Genomic DNA, 20,625 nt, shown 5'->3' with positions numbered 1-20,625 from the left:
CTTTCACTTTCCGGAACAGTACGAAGATCGCAGCAAGATTAAAGTAATATTTTTGCCCCCCAAAAGGAATTTGAATTGTGAAACATTTCAAAAGCTCTGCAAGATTTATCTGTCAGAGAAGCATGGACTTTGGAGGCTTCCCTGTGGGATGGAGGAAGGGTTAGATTATTGTAACCAAACTCTTAGCTATAGATTTTGCTATTTATACTGATCTGGGACCATAACTAAATCAAGTTTATATTTATATATGAAACATATCCAGTTCATACCAGCTTAGTTTCCATAATGCTGTTGCATCTTTTATTTCCAAGTCATTCCATGTGCCTATTTTAAAGGAGAAGACTACTTTGCTCTAAAACCAAATGCCATTACATTTAATTATGTCAGTTACTACAGTTTAGTTCTGTAGCCAGATTTCCTTGCAGGATAGTCCATGACCAGAAAACGACCAGAAGAAAATAAAGTTTAACTCAGTGATTATAGGTGGTGGGTAGCATCAGTTCATGCCAACCAGAATGTTTGGACAGCTGTTTCTGAAAAGCTTGTCTGCTGGAAAGCTTCTTTCTGGGTTTTTTTTTTTTTTTGCAGAAAGCCTCAGAGGGGATGAAATTCTAATTGCATGACTTGGAAAAACGTGTTAGTGTTTTGGATTCAAAAAGCAATGGACAGTTTAGGCCTGAAAACAATCAGAACACTGACAGTAATCTTTGCGAAGCGATGATTTAAAAAATATTCTCTTTAAAAAAAAAAAAAAAGCAGGGAAGCCATCTTTGCATGCTCGGCTTAAAACAAACCCTTAACAGTTAAGCTTCTCTTTGAGATCGTGTAATATTTTGTTCTTGTCTGTAACGACTTGACTTGGGTTTGAAAGTCAAGTTTTAGGACTGTAAGCCCAACCAGTGAAAGATTAGAGGCTTTTGGTTTGCCAAACTCCTTAAAAAATATTCCAGGATTAATGAGTGTATGCTTTCTGGCCCTAACATCATAAACCCAGTGCTGAGCTTCTCGCTCTGAGGTCTCTTGCCTTATAAAGTGTCCCTGCTAAGTTAAAAATCTCCACGGTAATCAGATCCTTTTGATTCTTAATGCACCTCAGTGGGAATTCTTCAGCATTTGATGTGCGAGAATATCAACATGTTTGCCTTTTTTTTTTTTAAATACTTCAGCTTTGGATTGCAAACCCTTAGGATTTAGAACCATTGTTGCCAGAGGAGCTGTCATGGTGCTACTCAAGAGCCCATAACATCTACCAAGGGTTTTTTTCAGGGCTTCCCAGAGGGAGAGCTGTGTTAGTCTGCAAAACCTGGAAAAGGGTCATCTTGTTTGCCTCAGTGTTCATTGGGCAAATGAAACCAAGGAATATTTTAATGTAGCAGCTCAAAACTCAGTGTATGTCGGAAGAAAAAAACACTAGCTTTTTAAAATTTATTGATTTACTAGGGCCTATATGCTGCTCCTAACCAACGGAATCTGAGGGACACCCCAGAGTGGAAATCGCATTATTTGCTTTAAAAGCTAATAACCCTCATCGTAGTCTGCCAGCACACGTCTGTAGAGATGCACATTTTTCTTCAGCATCTCACAATCTAACAGTGGGAAGGCATTTACTTCGTCCAGTGACCTGGAAAAAAAAAATCTCCCTTTCAGGCAAAGAGGTTCTCCGTGATTACAATTTGATCTAACACACGCCTCTGTTCTTAGGGTGACCTACTCTTTCCTTTCTGATTGCAAACTATGTTCTTTATCTTTTGCAATCGCTTCAGAGGGTAATTTCTATCTGCTAATGCAGAACTTGTTCCATTTTTTCTATCTCTGTGTTTGGCAAGGGAAAATAAATGAACTCCTTCCTTGGCTTTAATGTGAGCGAGTGAACAATTCTGGTTTCTTTGTATGGAAACTAGGAGTTGGGGTGCCGAAGAATTCATTTTTAATTAGCATTTTTCAGCTGGCGTTGCAAACGTACATGTAATGGATATAATACTGGGTAACAAAAATTAAAAGGAGTTGGTTTACTTAACAAGCCAGGTGGATTTAAAAAAGCAGAACAGTGGGTCACCATGTTGTACTAGAGAGTTGCCGGTCCACTCAAAAGTATTTGTTGTCCTGAATTCTCAGATTCAGGGTACTGTAGTGATGAAAATGGAAGCGTCTTCTTCAGCATGTTGAATATGAGAATGGATGACGACACAACCTTTTAGGTGGACTTACAATCCACTACTACTGTATCTGCTTCCTATGCAAAAGACGCTAGATTTGATGTTGGTATTTCTAGTTCAAAGGCTTAAATAGCCGATGAGGGGGGAATTCTTTCTGTCATTCTCAGACAAAATGATGGTAGGTTAACAAACGATCCAGCCTGAAATTAAAGGGCTATCCTGGCCATCAGGGAGACAACATAGATCAGTGTTGTCCAAACTTGGCCACTTTAAGATGAGCGGATATACAGCTGTGAACTTTCAGAAGTGAAAGATATACAGCTTTCAACTCCCAGAATTCCCCAGCCAGCATGGGGGTTGAAGTCCACTCATCTTAAAGTGGCCAAGTTTGGACAACACTGACATAGATGCACAAGGGGACCCTTGTATCAGTCCTGTAAGAAAGTGTTTGGGTGTTTTTCACTTTCACTTTCAAAATGCTGTTTTGTTGATCTGGAGGACTGGGTGTAACTTCAGAAGTGGTTCCATTTCTGTTCTAGAGAGCATACTGTGGCCAGTGCAGTGAAAGGATATGGGGTCTGGGAAGGCAAGGATACAAGTGCATCAACTGCAAGTTGTTGGTCCATAAACGCTGTCACATTCTTGTCCCACTGACCTGCAAAAGGCATATGGTAAGTTGGGTTCTTGCAAGAAGCTTTAACTAGACTGTGTTAGAATGAGAGCATAACGTAATGATGTTGGTCGAGATATACAGCTTTCAAGGTTTTCTCCCCAACATCCGCTGATTTGTGAGAGATAGATTAAATCAATGGGCTCTGTCACAACTTAATTCTTTTTTACTGATGAGGAAGAACTGAATTTGTATTCTAATTTTGGGAAAACTACAAAAACAACCAACCAGAATTCCAAAGTTAAACAATGTATGTACTTATTGTTCTGGCCTTAGAGTCACTTCTGTCCTTAGATTTCCCCCAATGCTACATGTAATGTTTTGTCTATTTCAAATAGTTCCCAATCATCGAGCCCCTCTGAGCAGATTTGGGGATTCTGTTACAAAGAGCAGTTGGCTAATATTTCAACACAGAGCATCTGTACAATTGACATTTAGCTATTTTTTTTTAAACAAAATCTATGTATAATCCCTGTTGTTTGGAGAAAACATCTCTACTAAAGATGAATTGTAAAGGTATTCCTTTCAGTATTGAGCTGAACTGGCATTTGACAAAACATATGGTTTAAAAAAGAACCTTTTCCTTTAATGTGGTGGATCTATTTTTTCATGCCATGTAATAATAGTGTTGCAGTGAGCCCTTGGTAGGTTGTGTTCCACAGTTGTGAAGACTTCATTTGGGTCAGGATGCTTTGAGTGGGTCTTTACATGCTGTGCGAACTCAACTCTTTTGCTTAGTTTACGATGTAGATGTTGAGTTGTTTCAGTCACCAAATTAAATGAGTACTGCAAACCCAGCCATAGTGTAGATAAATCTATCTTGCACAGTTATTCTAGGGAATCAGTCTTTTCTGCTGAGATTGACCTCACATCAGATTTCGGTCTGAGGCATTGAACTCTTCAGAAAAATTAGCTTTTCCTACCCATCCTTAAATCTATGCTTTTGTGCAAATTGTACTCACATTGATGGAACTCCTCCAGAAGAATTCCTTGAGGATATTGTCCTATCTTCTTCAGGCAATGTGGAATTCTTTCGTACCTCTGAACCATTTTTATCACGGGTGGCAACTCTTTTTTCAGAGAGTATTATAACTTAGTCATCCAGTGAAAAACTGCCCACTCATATCTTCTCTCTGAACAATTTCAAGGGGCAATTTTCAAGATTCCTTAAATGAAAGTATATAAACATGAACTAGCAGTTACTATTATTCCCAGGTCTTGGATAGATGTTTCAGTAACAAGTGTGCTTATCCATGGTCAAGTGATCTCTAGAACTCCTGGATTGAAATTGTTCAATAATTATTTAACTGGTTTCTAAATGTAAATTTAAAATGTTCAATACAAAAATGCAGATATCTAGAATATAGAAGAATTTAAAAACCCTCCCCTGACATCCTTTAGATGTTTCCTGGGACTGAAAATTGCTCATTTTTGCCTTGATAGTTAGTTAGTTGGATGGATGGATTGCAGCCATTTTTCTCTTAAGCTCTTCCCACATAAACGGTCCATCCTTACGTACTTTTGATTGCCCTGGGTTGTGACTGTTTGCCTCACAAAGCCTTAGAAACCTTTCTTTCTGCTTGCACTTGTATGTGAAATAAAGCAAAATGTGTTGATTTTACTTTTAAATGGTAATTTATAGTCAGAAATTTGGTTTATGCTGTGACTGTACTGGCGGTACAGTCATGTTAACCCCATTCTAGTTAGTTGGCAAGTCAATTCTTGGTCAATTTCCTGTTTGGTCTTCAAGGAAACTGGCCAGTTATGCAAAACGTGTCCTTTGAGTTTTCCCTGATCCATATTCTTACAGGATTCTGTGATGCCTTCCCAGGAACCTCAATTAGATGATAAGAATGATGAAGCTGACGTCCCTACAGAAGAAACTGATGGAAGTGCGTGTTATTTCCTTCTGAATCTAAACTTGGGAAAGGTGTTGGGAGGTGGGAGGATGCCAGTTCAGGTATCCCCATACACTATTCTTAAACTTCAAACATCCCTAAGGAAAATGACTGTTAGGTTTCTCAAGGGGGCCATGCAGAAGAAAGAACAGCTGAGGTACCATTTGCCAAGCCATAGCCCAGTGGAAGGATCAATTATTTATAATACAGGAAGCTCCCTGGTTTATTCCTGAGTATATTCAAGGACTATTAGTCAATGTGGTGTAGCAGTTAAGGTGTAGGACTAGGCATGGGGAGACCAAGGGTCTAGTCCAGCCTCAGCCACAGGCAACTTTGGGTGAGGGATGCTGTTGTGGGGAGAAATAGGAGGAGGGAACCTTATATACACTGCCTTGAGCTCCTGTATCAAAGGTGGGTTATCAAATCGAATGAAGAAATTAACATAGGCCAGTTTCTTTAACTGGGGCTCTTTGACCCCTAGGATCAATGAGATACAGTGAGAATCAGCAACACTGATCTTATCTCTGGCTGCTGGATTAACTTCAGATTGTAACTTTCCAATTTTGGATCCAGCTGTTGGTTTATAATTTAGAGGCAGGGAGAAGGAGAAGGGATCAAGGCTTCAGGAAATACAGCAATGTGTCCTCTGTCAAAAAAGGCTTGAACAGGACAAGTTTTTGATATTACAGACCTTGGTGGGTCTGTGTTCTGGCTCACAACCAGGTTATTTTCGATATTCTTGGTGGAAGATGTCTGGTGTCCGTCTTTCTTTCTTTCTTTCTTTCTTTCTTTCTTTCTTTCTTTCTTTCTTTCTTTCTTTCTTTCTTTCTTTCTTTCTTTCTTTCTTTCTTTCTTTCTTTCTTTCTTTCTTTCTTTCTTTCTTTCTTTCTTTCTTTCTTTCTTTCTTTCTTTCTCCTGGTTGTCTGAAAGAAATTAAGCCTGCTCAATGATTTGATTTTCTCTTGGACTGTTAGATTGTTAGCTGCCCTGAGCATTAAGAAAATTGAACTTGCACATTTAAAAAACAACGACAACAATAATGGCCTCAATAAAGAATAGGTATGTTTCAGGGACTTTTGTCTGAGAATAGCAAAACTTTTCTACTCAGGCTATATTAGAAAGTGCCTAGGAAAATACCATGACAGAATGCCCTCTTGTGTGTATTCCGTTAATTTTACACTGCTCAGGACTTTTTCTGGGGTAGAGTTAAGGTGACCCAATGACTTAATTTTGGATATCTAGCTGGCCATTTGCCACGGAGAAGAAGAAATAATTTGTGGAAAAACATTGGGTAAGTGAACTAAAATGTGTTTTAAAGATTTTCCTTCCCAGGAAAATTATACGGTAGAATTAAACTATTTTCAAAATTCCATTGTTCATTTGACACCAGGTGGTTAGATTGGCCAGTTGGCTGGCTAAATGTAAGGTCTCATATCTTTGCTGCTATTTTTATATCAAAAACGCTGATTGATTGTTTTGTGATTCTGCTTTGTTTTATCCTGCAGTATCTTACATTTCTTCAACTCGGAAACATGATAATATTAAAGATGATTCTGAGGTAGGTCTCTTTTTTCAGTACAACAGTTAATAGAACCATTTATTTTAGTTGTAACAGGTCCACTAGACAAAGTAAGGTTTAGATTCTCCTCACTGTTATGCATAGACTTCAACTCGCAGAATTCCCAAGCATGCTGGTTGGGAAATCCTGGGAGGTGAAGTACATGCCTCGTAATGTTCATGAGGTTGAGAAACATTGGTTTAGAGCATATTCTCTCCATTCTTCCTTTATATTTGTACTCTTTTCTGAAAAAAAAACTCAGTGTGTCTCATTTAAAAATCCCTTGATTGGCTGCCCAGTCTGGAAAACATGAGATAATCGGAAAAGGGCCTAGAAGAAAGCAGCAAAAATACCAATTCTTACTTAAAAAGTTCTTAAAGTGATGAGCTGGAGGGGAAAGAGTTGAGGGGGAGCAGAAGTCAAAAGAGGGAGCCCACTTCCCATTGGCTTCAGCCATTATTTCAAGCTGACTGTAGAGCAGTTTCTGCCAGCGGCTCCTGCAAAGTGATAGTTGTTGGAAGGACTTGATTGAGATGGTTGTTGAGTGAGGTTGACCCTCCTTTCCAGCTTTGTGGAATCTTTTGCCTCCAAAAATCCCTTTTCTGCAAATATGCACACCTGGTAATAACATAATTGCACATTAACTGGCCTCATTTATTGAGGATAAAAATTTACTTTCTGTCTCTGGGTCAAGCACTGTTTCGGGGAGGATGCTGGATCTCTCAGAAGTCACTCTCTGAGTGAGAAGTAGCTCCATCTTGACCCTAATACGTTTCCATAAAAATCTTTATAACATGATTCTAGAAATATGGTGTCATTCTCCTCCCTAAGATCTTCATTCAAAATCTTCATGAATGAATGAGCATGGTGTTAATATTGATTCTATCATTTAATGTCATTTAATTAATTATTTAATTTAATTAATCATTTAATTTTTTTCTTTTTTAAAAAGCTAAACTTTTCTACTCAGAATAATAAACTGACTTCATTTATATGGAGCAGGGTGGGTAGAGATCAGTCATTAACTGTTGCTGTAGGAATAGGAATTTTGGACCAAGTACATCTGTTTTTTCACTTGTCAAATGTTGAAGGATTTAAAATCTTAGGATGCAATCCTCCATTCATTTATTTGGGGTTAAATACCCTCGTATTCAATGGGATTTGATCATGTGAACACCCACAGGACTGTCATATTAGTTTCTTGTTTTTTCTCTTTGTAAACTGGGAGTCTTAGAGGTATGTAAATAAATGCTATAACCTCAATTGTTTTGGCCCCCAAGGAAATCAATGTAGAGTATTGTAAGTTATTTCATTGCTCTTTTGTAGAGGTCATTTCAGCAAACCAAAGCAGTTCTTCTTCCCCTCTGGCATTAGCTTGATCAATCCTGAAATGCTTCAAATGATCCGCAAGGGTTTTTCAAAACCATGATTTTAAAGAACAAAAAGAGGCTGGAAAAATCTTGAATGCCTAGAAACCCTACCGGAAGTGGCACCTTAACATTTCTTCTGTCTTTGCCAACAGCTCTAATATTGCAAGGACGAATGACTTCTGCAGTTGAGCAGATTGTTTTTGTTTTCTGCTTCCATGTTAGTTGTCTTACGTGAAGATTATTTCTGCAGTCTTGAGCTGAAATGCAAAGGTGGCTTTGATACATGCAAATACTTGCAGTGGAAAAAAATCAGCTTGATGTCCAGTGGATCTCATATTCAGACATTAATTGTTCTGTTACTGTTCTGACCACGGGTGATTCTCATTTCCCAGCCATTGAAACAATATGTCCTGATCAGTTGATTGCCCCATTTGCTGGACTGTTTAAGCTCCACTCATTCGCCTGTAAATAGATATCAATCCCAGATCAGGAGTCCGTCCGTCAGAGCTTTCCCTCTTTCCGCTTTGATCTGGTGAGAACGGTGGTCTCACGAGATCAAACAAAGCGAGAGGGATAAGCTGTTGAACATTCTGCATAGTTGGAAAAGAAAATGAAAGTCACAAACTGGACTTGGTGGGCAAAACAAACCATGCACCCAATTGTGTAACCGCTTTCGGATTCCGTCCAGAGAGGAGAATCCTTTCTTGTGGGACAAATGCTGTCTTTTTCATCTGTGGTGATCTTGGGCAGCGTGCTAAGTTCTGAAACTGGCTTAGTTTCAGAACTGAATGGTTACCCCACATCAGAATGAGTCATAAGTAAGTGTGGTGTATTGTTATTAATAATGATGTGTTTTTCCATTAGGAATTATACTTGAACTCAAGTTCAGGACACATATATTTTAAGCAGGAATGTTTGTGATAAAACATATATAGCAGGGCATTAAATGATTAAAACTTCTTTTAAATAAATGTGTCTTCAGGTCACCTAAAAGCTAAGAAAAGGTAGCCAGTGGATTTCTCTAGACAAGGAGTTTTGGGGTGTGGGCTTTGTCATGGAAAAGGCGCTATTCTTAGCTGCCTAGCTATGCATAGGTAGTCCTCGACTTACGACCATCGCAGTGTCCCTGTGGTCACATGATCATGATTTGGGCACTTGGTACCATCCTGCATTTACAATGGTTGCAGCATCCTGCGGTCATGTGGTTGCCATTTACAATCTTCCCAGTTGGCTTCTGACAAGCAGAGTCAATGGGGAAGCTGGCAGGGAACTTTGGAAATTGTTATGTGATGCCTCGCTTAATGATTGCAGTGATTTGCTTAATGACCATGGCAAAAAAGGTAATAAAATCAGGTGTAGTCATGTGAGGCATTGCCTCACATCGCACCGCTTAACGATGAGTTTCTGGTCCCTATTGTGGTCATAAGTCAAGGACTACCTGTAGTAATAATGGATCAGGAAACCAGACCCCTGAAGCTAATAGTAGCAATCAAGTGTGTTTGAAGGAAGACATCCTGAGATTCTGACACTAAAATGCTCAAGGATTTAAAGGTCATCTCCATCACTATAAATTAAGCTAGAAAATTATGAATCTATTGTGCACAGTATCACAATTACATGATTGGGTTGGGTGATGTTGGTATTGACCTGGTATTGAATTCCATTTTCAATAAGTGCATTCCATACCATTGCACTTCATAACACAGCGGGTATTTGCCAGATTCACCGATTTTTAGAAAACTAATTATACCTAAGAGCTCAGAAAGAAGGCAACATAGTGAACTTCAGTGGTAGGGGGTGTGCAAGAGATTTGACAGATTATGCCGATCTTGAAATGGGTTGTGCCAAATTTGAAGTAGCCCACCTTCAAAACAGGGCAATTCCAAAAGCGATTCCAAGATCAGCTTATTTCTGGAAAACATAGAGAAGTCCTCTTTCATAATTGGATGACTTTGAAAACCTTCAGGCTGCCCTGACAGAATGCCTTGCACGCTTCTATTTAACTATAGAGATGTCATAGCTACTTAGAAAGTGACAGAAAGCAGGAATAGATCTGAATAGATTTAGCTGCTGTGGTTACAATTGCTGGCCTGTTAGGCTATGTCAGCATCATGACAATTGTGTGTTTTTCAGCCTGATCCTCTTCTTTAGCTTCCCAAATGGGGATGTCCTGCATCAATCTTGGAAATCTCTGCTTCTGAGAGTACCAAAGGAAGCTTAGTTTAGAAGTTAAACTTGTACCCAAAGAGCTCAGTAGGTCATAAATGTTTTTCAATGGAATGACCCAGGGAAGAAACGTTCACCCAAATCTTTGGTAGAGTTGCCCACTTTGCTTCTGTCTTCAGTACCAATTTCTATTCCAAAGATGGTTTCTAGTTACTCAGGTAGTTTCTCAAATTGTTTTATAACTGTTGGGGTCAATCTCCTTTTCTGATTGCAAAGTGGGTGTTTTTTGGAACTCTCTGAAATATGATGTGATGTCTTCCATATTTCTTCATATAGGAACTCAAGCCAGTTATTGATGGAATGGATGGGATCAAGATCTCTCAGGGGCTTGGCCTACAGGACTTTGATCTGATCAGAGTTATTGGGCGAGGAAGCTATGCCAAAGTTCTTTTAGTGCGGTTAAAAAAGAATGATCAAATTTATGCAATGAAAGTTGTAAAGAAGGAATTAGTTCATGATGATGAGGTAAGAAGCTGGTTCAACACATTACAAGCCTAATCTTGTTGAGCATCATGGATTCTAAGGGGGGGGAAATCTATATTAATATGATTAAAACTTCCAGCCTTTGCCAAAGCCCAACAGTCTTTGTGAATGTTTATTAACATTTTAGAGGATTTGTATGTGTGCAAGTGTGTGTGTGTGTGTGTGCGTGTTTGCGTTTGTGTCTGGCTTTTCTTGTCCGCAGCCTGTTCTACAGCATCCCTTTGGATTCTCCAATTACTCTCTTTCAGGATATTGATTGGGTGCAAACCGAAAAGCATGTGTTTGAACAGGCATCCAGTAACCCTTTCCTAGTTGGCTTACATTCCTGCTTTCAAACAACAAGTCGGTAAGTAAGCAGATCCTTCTTTTTTAGAAACTCAGATACTGTTTGCCTGGATCTTAATGGACATGCCTGTTTCTGCCTGCTTCATAGCAGCGTCCAAACCATGGAGGCCAGTGAAGAATGTATGCTTTTTTTGAGTGCAAGAAGCCATGTATCTGCACTGCTTGCTCTGAGCTTACTATCAGTGAATCATAGCATGCTAGGTTTGAAAGGGATCTTGTTCAACACCCTGCCCAGTGCAACCCCACCACCAAAGCAACCCCAGCAGATGGCCCTCATCTTCTGTTTAAACACCTCCAGCAAAGGGAAGTCTGCACCTCCAAAGACAGGCTGTTCAGTATGGAACAGCTCTTACCGTTAAGAAATTCTTCCTGATGTAGTCTTAAACCCTGATTTCTTGTCTTGTCTTCTGGGACAATTCTGAACATTTCTGCCCTGTCTTCTGCATAACAGCCCTTCAAGTGCTTGGAGCTCAGGGGATTGCCTTGACTAGATTATAAAGGGAAGATTTAGCTTTTCCCCCTTCCGAGTGTTCTGCAGGCTGAGACACTCTTGTTTTTCCATGACAATCAAAGATGTTAGTGTATCCCATAGATCAGTGTTTCTTAAAGTGTGGTCCTAGGACCCATGGGGCTCCCCCAAGACCCTCTCAGTGGTCTGAGAAATCAAAATTATTTGCCAGCATGTGCTGAAAAATAATGTAATATTAAAATCCCTTCAAACATGAGAAGTGGAGGTGGCAGCGAATGCATCAGTTTTAATTTTTAATATGGTAAATATTGATAAATATAACTCATACAAACAAAAGCTCTTTTGGGATCCTCCGTAATTTTTAGTAGTAGATAGGGGTGAGAGAAAAATGTTTAAGAAACACCGCTATACATGAATCCTGTCCTAATTTGCTAGCATTTACAGATGATGGAGAGGGGAAAATGGTGACTGGAGGAATGAAAGACCAGAACCATGAATTCTGGCCCAGTCGCCATAATTGATGGCAGCAGAGTAAGATTTGTTGTTCCCTTTTGTGGAAATGTCTTGAGGGGTTCATCAACAGTGTGGTGGGTTCAAATGGTCTTGAGTACAGCTAACATAAAGGTATAGGATCGCAGGATTGGAATTAACAAAGCTTCCTTTCTTCATCGGATCTCTTTCTTCCACCTGGGTCTCTCCAAGAGTGCTTCTAGAGTCAAAGTCTCAGTACATCCAGAAGGTCCCAGATTGGGAAAGACTTCATTAATTAGTGAACTGACAGAGTCATAAGCAATTCCTGGTCAGGAAGGCTAGTAGGTCCAAAGAGAATTTGTGATCTTTTATGTAGGGTTTTCTCTGGAAAACAATGCTTATGTCTGGGATGACATCATCTTCAAGAGCTTCTGGCTGTCCTTCTGTCCTGGAGATGATCCAAAGATGAGCTACTGCTCTCAGTCACTTTGGAGGCAGGGCTATGCCAAGGACTCCATGCACAGTGCCTTCTCTAGTGGGAAGAGCCTCTACCACTTTAGTCCTATTTAAAGGAGGTGAGAAGGTCCCCTTCAAGTCAAGTTGAGTTTTTGGTGGCCTTCCATTCCAAGTACTAATCCTGTCTGGCCCTGCTTTTCTTGTTGGTATCAGCCATGGTCCACTAGACATCCGAATAAGGAGCAGAAACACTGCAGAAGTAGCCAGAAGGGCTAAGTCTCTCTCCATGAAGGGGATGAAGCCCAATGTCATTTTGCATAACTGTCTCCAGAAACCAGTGGTGGGACAACAGCCACCCCCCCCCCCTTTAATCTCTGTTCCTGAAAGAGGAGGAGGATATTTGGAACTTTTCTGCTTCTGGCCTGAGGGCGGCTAGCAGTAACTCGATGATTGATCTGTTGATCCCAAAACAAAGACTTTAAAACCCATTGTGCGCGTTTAACAAATCACCAAAGAGGATAGTAATGCAGACAATTAAACGGCTCTTAGTTATTTCTCTTTTAGAGGCTATATTGGCATGAGTGTGAGAGTGTTTATTTATTAATGGTGCCTTCTATTACATCAGGATAGCATCATTGCACACGATCTAGATTGATAAACAATTTTGGCTCTTTTAGGAGTGTAGTAAATTTAAGCTGCTTTTATGTACTAATGGATTTTCCCCTTTGTCTGCAGTAGCTGAAATACTTCAGGTTTTTCTTTTAGCCATCTAATCATAACATTCCAAGCAAAATGTCTTCTTAGTTAGAAAAATAGGAATGTCCAAGTGGATTTTTTTGTTTCTCAAGTGACATTTTCCCCATAAAGAGGTCAAGCTGCTTAATTTGCTACTGGTATCCCTTTGGTCAGGAAAAGCACTGCCTTTTTGATCCATGGAAGAGCTCTTTCAGTCATTGATTAGCTTGGCAGAATGAAGCACGTCTGTGTACCAGCCCCATAAGAGACTTTAAATGTTTTGAAAATGAAGCACGTGAACGTGAGCGTGCCTTAGTTAATTCACATTGTCTAGCTTCTGAGGCTTAGAAAATCCTTCCCCAAATAGCTAATTTGGAAATGAATGTAAATAGCCTTGAGATTGGTCTTGGCACCCTGCTAAAGACTACTTGTTAACTGGACTGTTTTTGTGGAGTTCTGTTTTCAAAAAGCTTCCTTCTCAGCCGTGCTTTCTCTTTGGGAGGGCTGATATCGCAGTATTTCATGCTCCAAAAAATGCTTTCAAAAGTCATACAGTTTTGGGGGCAGCCGTTCTTCCCCCAAGGAAAACCCCAAAGGCCTTCTTTCTAATGCCCAATTTGCATTTCCTGATCTAATCCAGGAATTCAAAAGTACAGGTAGTCCCCAGCTTAAGAACAAGTTCTGTTCCCAAGCTGGATCCAGCTCCCAATTGGACTTATGTAGAGGTTAAAAGATCATCTTGGCTCCATGAATGGAAAAACCTTCCTTTTGCTGTTTCTTCCCACCCTCCCGCCCAACCTGGTGTCCTGGGAAAAAAGTGATCATGCCAGCAGCCGCCCGTGTGACAACTTCATGTGGACTGGTTGGTGCAGAACCGTCTGCAGGATTCAGTACTTCTGTCAAAATGACAAAGGCAACATTACAGCATCCTCACACAAGCTCCGCCTCATTTATACGAGTGTGCGATATTATGATGAACATACCACAGGGGTGGCGTTTACATTACGTTGGCACTGGCACGATTTTTGTCCGTTTGCCCCTGCCCTCCCTCCGTGGACACTGTCGGGCTTGTATTTGTGTATAGTCCCCCCTCCCCCAGCTGAATAACGGAACTTGTTATTTTACTTGCAGGTTGTTTCTTGTTATAGAATATGTGAATGGGGGTGACCTCATGTTTCATATGCAACGGCAAAGAAAACTCCCAGAAGAACACGCAAGGTATAGTGATCCTTTGATCTAAGTCTCTCTTTCTCTCTGTGGTGGAATCAGTCTAGCTCTCTTAAAAGCAGGCGATGCCAGCCAAAACGTTTTCTAATTTTCCTTATTTTTTTTCTTCCTTAGCATACACAGTGCTAATCTCGCAACTGCAGAGACGGGATTGCTCTCCTTTGTCCTCTGCTGCTCTGTCTCTGTGGCATACTGCCTTTTATTTGGTTTAAATATAGCCAAGTTATTGCTGTGAGCACATCTGAAGACAGTTTCCTAGCATATATGCAGTCTAATAGTTAACGTCAGTTCCTTGGAAGCTATTTATTTATTTTTATAGTGGAATCTTGTGGTGTTTTAATTGTATTTTCATGAATGCTTATTCTATTTTAATTACTGTTTATTCTTTTTATTGTAAATCGCCCAGAGTCGCTCTACAGTGAGATGGATGGTGACAAATTTGAAATATAAATAAATAAATAAATATAAGAAGGTAGCAAGAGATTACTATGTCTTATTTTAAGTGTGATCAAAGGCATATTATCTCACATTAGCATAGAGGAATGAGGCAGGTTTACTGTACAGTACTCGGAGAATGCCTGTATTCTAGCTGGGCTAGAAAATGTGAGTGTATTAGTATGCATGCTGTCCAGAGAAGGTTGGTTATGTGGGGACATTGAAAGCCTGCAAACAAATGAAATTAATAGCAGCTGTTAAATGGCCCTGCTGCTAACGGAGCGAAATTACATTTTCCTTTAAGGTTTTATGCTGCTGAAATCTGTATTGCTCTCAACTTCCTCCATGAGAGAGGCATCATCTACAGAGATTTAAAACTGGATAATGTTCTCCTGGATACAGAGGGTCATATCAAGCTAACAGACTATGGCATGTGTAAGGTAAATTTGCTTTCCAGATTAATAGATCCTCTTGACATTTCTCCCTGAGGATCAGAATCTGATTATGCGTGGGGCAAGTCCGAAGATTCACTTCTTCCTTTTCTGGAATCAAAAGAGCTCATCCTTCCCGTTTGCCTCACTGAAGAGATTCTCACTCTGGTATTGAAAGGAGTCTCCTCTGTTGGGGAGCCGACGGACAGGAGAGGTTCCCTGTTCTTTAGAGTGTGATGGAAGATGAAGAGAAGAAAATTGGCCCAGATTGGAAGGAGACTTATAGAATATTGACGAGGACAGAGAGGGTCCATAGTTAGTCAAGGACAAGTCCTATATATGACTTCAAGGACAAAAAAGGATAACCAGAGCATCAGGGACACCATTGCCATGCTTCTAGCAACTGTATTTTTACTGTATAGTTGAGTTAGTAATGTTGCTTAGTTCCTGAGAGCTGTAAGATGACCTGAATTAACAAGGGGTGTATTTCTAAACCCTGAAAGGGTAGATTTTGGCAGGCTTTGGGGTGTCCCCTGTTAAGCCTGAAGGGGAACTCCTGCAAGCCATTTTTCTCTTTCATAGATGCACTGCAGTGTTTCATTTTTGTAGGAAGGATTGGGCCCTGGTGATACTACAAGCACTTTCTGTGGAACGCCAAATTACATTGCCCCGGAGATCCTCCGAGGAGAAGAATATGGTGAGTTGCTATATAGAGCGTGTAATTATGTAGTGACTGCAGAGCATTAGTGTTCTAATCTAGAGCGATTACGGATGTGCTGCTTATTTATGTTAATATTTTTATGCCATTAAGCAGAGGTCAGACTAAAGGGAAGAATCTGTGCATTCCTTATTATGCTGAGCAGAAAACAGTTGAGTAGTGTTGAAAATGTGCTTCATGGAGAAGAATGGAGAAACTGGCCCTCATCTGTACTTAGTGATGGAGGTCAGGTGGTCGTTTGCTTCAAGGCACCCTTGAATCAATTTTGAGGGAACCTCAAATAATGAACTTTGGAACATTGGTCAGTGTTGTTGAATGTCCTTGTCAGATGAATTATTGCTCACTAAGCCTAATCGTATTTTATGGAATTTCATACAGTTGCTATCACATTTTCATTGTAAAAGGCTTCAGAGATAAAGCGCTTCTGTATTTAATTCCATTGTATGGAGTACATCACATCCCCTTTTGTATGTATTCTTTTTGGATGTTCTAGAAAATGTCCTTTCACAAGCCAAACTTGAGTGTTGGAAAGCGGGATTAGAAATTTGGTCTGGGGCACTTCTAATAGCCACAATGCTTATGGCATTAACATTTGCTGTTGTGTTTAAATTTTTAGCAGTTAATAATTCCAGAAATCCTTAATTTTATCCTGTTACTTTGATCCAATTGTTCATTGCATTGTTGCAAAGTAACAGCCCAGGGAATCTGAATTAATTTTTTGTCCTGAGTGTTTGTATGCGTTTGCCTTCCTGTTCCACGTTACACCCCGCTTTTACACCACTAGAATCTCCTCTGGAGAGTCCCCAGTCCTTGAGGGCTGTTCTGCATATCAAGGCAGAAAGAGTCAGATCCTTAACCTGAAATTTTTTATTGAAAGCATGATTTTCTAATATTTTTACAGGATTCAGTGTGGATTGGTGGGCCCTTGGGGTCCTCATGTTTGAAATGATGGCAGGAAGATCTCCCTTTGATATTATTACCGACAATCCAGATATGAACACTGAAGATTACCTCTTCCAAGGTATTTTTATCTAATGAGACTGACAGATTTGTACCCAACAAGATGGTCTGGTACGCTTGCTAGAGTGTTCAGATCCAGAATAAGGTTTCACTTAAGATCAAAATCAAAATTATTTTGAAAACAAAATTCAACCTCTTATATAGTTGCTAAGAAATCCTGAACTGGGTCAAAATCATATATCCAGCTGGCTTTCCTAATGCTTCTTGAAATGAAAATGTAGGACAGATAGAAAAATGCTCTATTCAATATTTATCTAGCCAAGAATTGTCTGCTGGGGCTAGCAGACTTCATCTTGAACTTTTACACACCAGCTACTGATTTTTTAATACTTCATATTCTTTATTTAGGACTGAAGATTTCTTTATTTAATATGGAAGATTATTCAGTACATCCTTCCTCCAGATTTTGCTAATTTCTAAAAGGTGAAAAGGATCGCTCTGGGTAGAATTGGCTTTTGAATTGTGCCAAGGAGTGAACAGGGAGCCCATGTACTGTAGTTACTTCAGCACCACAATTACCATGCTGATATTAGCACAATCCCATTAATTAAAAGAGGTATCAGGTTGTGGTTTAGTTTTTGGTTTCTGCATAGACTTCAAAGGGAGCCTAATACGAAGTGCTTGACATAAGTTCAGCTTACGGAGTCCTGAAAGATCTACCAAAGGGGTCAGATGTTCATACACTAGGAAGCACCTCCTGTTGAAATACTAGCTGATGTTGGTAGAAGGCATTCTTGTTAAGGCTGCTTCTTGAAATTCTGGGGCTGCATCAGATTTTTAAATATCCTTCTTGACTGTATTGTTGCCATATAGGTCTTATCTGAGTGTGCCAGCAGTTCGGCACTCATTAATTAAAGGTGTCTAAAACACTGAATCTCTTTCTATTCAGCTTTAGTTTAAAAACTGTAGCTCACCATGGTTCTTTCCTTATTTGATCCGGTAATATCTCTTCACCAATTACAGCCCTGCCTCCATCCCTACATAGTCTTCAGTTAGTCCATCTATATGGTCCATGTTAGTACAAATTTTCATAGGTAGTAAAACCTCAGCGTCCGTTAAATCCAAATGTCTGTTAAATGGGAATTTGTCATCTGTGACAATTTCTATAATTTGAGTAATTATGCAAGTGACATAAATGGCATCATTTGCAGTAACCTCGATTTAACAGGCAAAACCCTCCATTTAATAGTCTGTTAAATGAGGGTGAAGCTGGAGAGGAAATTGTGTTGTGTTTGAAGTCCGCTAAACCAGGGGTTTAATGTACTGATATATTGGAGAATATAATGTGTTCTCTTTCCAAAACTCCTTTTAACAGTTATCCTTGAAAAACCAATCCGAATTCCACGATTCCTTTCTGTTAAGGCCTCTCATGTTTTGAAAGGATTTTTAAATAAGGTAGGTCTATAATATTTTGTCTTTTGGTTTTCTCACCAATTAAGCACAAAACCACTTTTTGGCTCTCTGCCCCCTCTGTTAGCCATGCTGCCACTGCTGCTGTCTGAGCTTGTTAAATATTTCTGTTTTTAAGAAAACAGTTTTTTAGGAGCAAACACAAGTTGTGGTTGGTTCATTTATTAAGGCATGAAGGGTACAATAAATTGTCTAAATCTTTCTCTTTTTATTTAATTTGTATCAATTATATACATTTGAACTTTTATAGTGAAATATGATATATTGTCATAAACCTTGTTGACTCATAAGTAATTGCAGATGAATTCAGCAGAATGTGTCCTCTGGCTGAATTCACAGGCCATGCTAAGCTATAATGCAGTTCATTTTGTTGTAGCTGATTTGTTGTGTGACTGTGGTTTATTCATTAAACCTTGTTTTGAACAGTGTGTGAACCAGAGCAAAACACGCTAAGAAAATTTGCAAAGCGTAAATAGGGAGATAGAGTTGCTAGATAAGCTTAGAAGAAGGAAAGTTTGTTTGTTTTTAAAAAATCTTGTCTTCACACTTTGGCCTCACACGTCTGTCATTTAGTAAGGGGAAAATTAATTTTCTTCTTCTTCTTAGGATCCCAAAGAGAGGCTTGGATGCCAACCCCAAACAGGATTTTCTGAGATCAAGTCACACACATTTTTCCGCAGCATAGACTGGGATCTGGTAAAGTATTTTTTTTTCTTCAGTTGTATGCATGTGTATATGAGCCATTCTTGTGCACCTGCTAAATAATCTTGGTAGAAGTCACTTTTGCAAATGGGCAATTCTTTCAAAAAGGGGGCGTGTCACTTACGGGAGGGGGAAGGATGGGCCAGTGATGTCACATGTATCATAATGCCATCTGCTAAGATCATTTGTGTCATTTGTGTGAGAACATCAAGGATCATGTGATATTATAATTTACTACAAACACCGGTGACCTAGCAGAATGAGTGAGGAATAATAGTATAGAATGGTCAGGCTGTTTTTATCATTCTGGTTATTCAGTTAGACCCACTATAAATCAGCCTAAAGCTTTGCAAAACCCTTCAGTCAAAGGACTAGCTCCCACATTGGGCAAACCTAGTTCTTCTTCATTTTGTGGGAGTTTCTCTTTCTCTTCTCCCCATCTTTCCACACTCCCCTCAGATCTGCTTGGGGATGGTGCCTGAGCTTTTAAGGACAACTAGGAGAACCCAGTGTTTGGCAAGATCTAAGTTGGTGCTGGAAGGGTGTTGGGTGGATGCAGAATCAGAATTATAGAGTCTGATTCTGTTTTGTTTGCTGATGTGCAGAAGCCTCCATTGTCACCTGAGATGGGACATCAAACCATTGTTAAGCTATCCAGTCCTCAGTTGATACATTTGCCTATTCTTTGATTCTGTGAGTCAAAGAATGAGGAGGAGCAAAATTCCCCTGTTCTCTTTCAAAGCCAATTTGACGGGAGGTTGTCAACAAGGAGCTGTTGTCAGGTGGCTAGATGGGCTTAGAAGACATCCATGGTTTCAGATCCGCGCTCAGCTGTGGAACTCCTTGGATGACCCTGAATCTGTCACTGTATTTCAAGGATAAAATGGGACGGCCACAGGTCCCTTGGAGAAAGACAGAGTCAGCAGGTGTTAAATGACAAATGGTCATGAAGGCTTTCTCACTTGCTCAAATTACACAGCAGCACCGACAGACGTGCGACCTTAGTTCCAAGTCTGAACAACTAGTTTCAATGCAGAGAATGTGTACATGTCCTGCACGCTCTGTAAGTTCTCCAGAAATGCGCAAGGAACCAGGACATTCATTCTGCTGCCTGACGCCCAGGGAAGAAGCTTGAGATTATAAAGGAGAGATGGAGATCTCTCTTGTCAGATAGCGTTTGATTTCACTTCTCACCACTTTGATCGCTTACAAGTTCAGAATTAATCCAAGTAGCTTTTTCCTTGCTTGTTAAATTCAGTGTTTGTTATCCATAAAAAGTCAAGGCAGATAACCAGCTTTAAAAAAAAAGCTGTTGTTTTGAGGGATGTGATTCTCTGACTTCACTCTAGGCAAGCAACCTGGGCTCCTTGGATGTTTTGAACTACAACTCCATAATCCTCAGCCACCATTGAGAGGATGGGAGAGTCAGTATGATACATCTGACAGGCTTGCAGACTATATATATATGAATGTTTAACTCTGATGATCCAGGTCTGCTAATGAAAATTCTTAACTTAGTGCCTTTTTAGCTTTTGGATGGTATAATTGTTAAATAATTATTGGTTTGCCCCCCCCCTTTTTTTATTTTGGTGGTTGAAAAGAGGAGTTTGAGATATTACATGCCACAGGGATTCTCCCCCCGCTCCAAAAAATGGCCAAGAACCTGAGAAAATACTTCATTTTGAAGGCTGTGTTTACATGACAAAGACACAAGAGATTTTTGCTTGGCTCCTGAAGTACATTCTTTTTGTTTAACAGCTAGCATTATTTCCTGCAAGTTTGATGTGCTTCAGAAATTATTTAAACCATTTTCAGATGTATCTATTTTATTTTTATTACCTCCCA

At 39.7% G+C, this 20,625-nt stretch overlaps 1 protein-coding gene across 4 annotated transcripts in view; it reads left to right on the top strand.

Annotated features, from left to right (window-relative positions):
• The window catches only part of PRKCZ (protein kinase C zeta), a 63,102-nt gene that overhangs the window by 38,082 nt on the left and 4,395 nt on the right, over window positions 1-20,625 (top strand). For 3 of the 4 annotated variants that reach the window (XM_088136709.1, XM_007422561.4, XM_088136708.1), the window contains 11 exons: window positions 2,696-2,827; window positions 4,637-4,718; window positions 6,230-6,282; window positions 10,155-10,343; window positions 10,610-10,707; window positions 13,969-14,055; window positions 14,804-14,939; window positions 15,540-15,627; window positions 16,550-16,669; window positions 17,984-18,063; window positions 18,685-18,774. In XM_088136709.1, coding sequence (XP_087992835.1) covers window positions 2,696-2,827; window positions 4,637-4,718; window positions 6,230-6,282; window positions 10,155-10,343; window positions 10,610-10,707; window positions 13,969-14,055; window positions 14,804-14,939; window positions 15,540-15,627; window positions 16,550-16,669; window positions 17,984-18,063; window positions 18,685-18,774 — 1,155 coding nt within the window. The remainder of the gene's footprint in view (window positions 1-2,695; window positions 2,828-4,636; window positions 4,719-6,229; window positions 6,283-10,154; window positions 10,344-10,609; window positions 10,708-13,968; window positions 14,056-14,803; window positions 14,940-15,539; window positions 15,628-16,549; window positions 16,670-17,983; window positions 18,064-18,684; window positions 18,775-20,625) is intronic. The other variant, XM_025177757.2, reaches the window with a different exon arrangement.

Source organism: Python bivittatus, unplaced genomic scaffold (assembly GCF_059951505.1).
Source record: "Python bivittatus isolate LINGU-HERP-01145 unplaced genomic scaffold, Pbiv_v1 ctg000090_np1212, whole genome shotgun sequence".
Taxonomy (NCBI): domain Eukaryota; kingdom Metazoa; phylum Chordata; class Lepidosauria; order Squamata; family Pythonidae; genus Python; species Python bivittatus.
The sequence above is the reverse complement of the archived record's forward strand: the minus strand, read 5'-3'. Positions and strand labels throughout refer to the sequence as shown.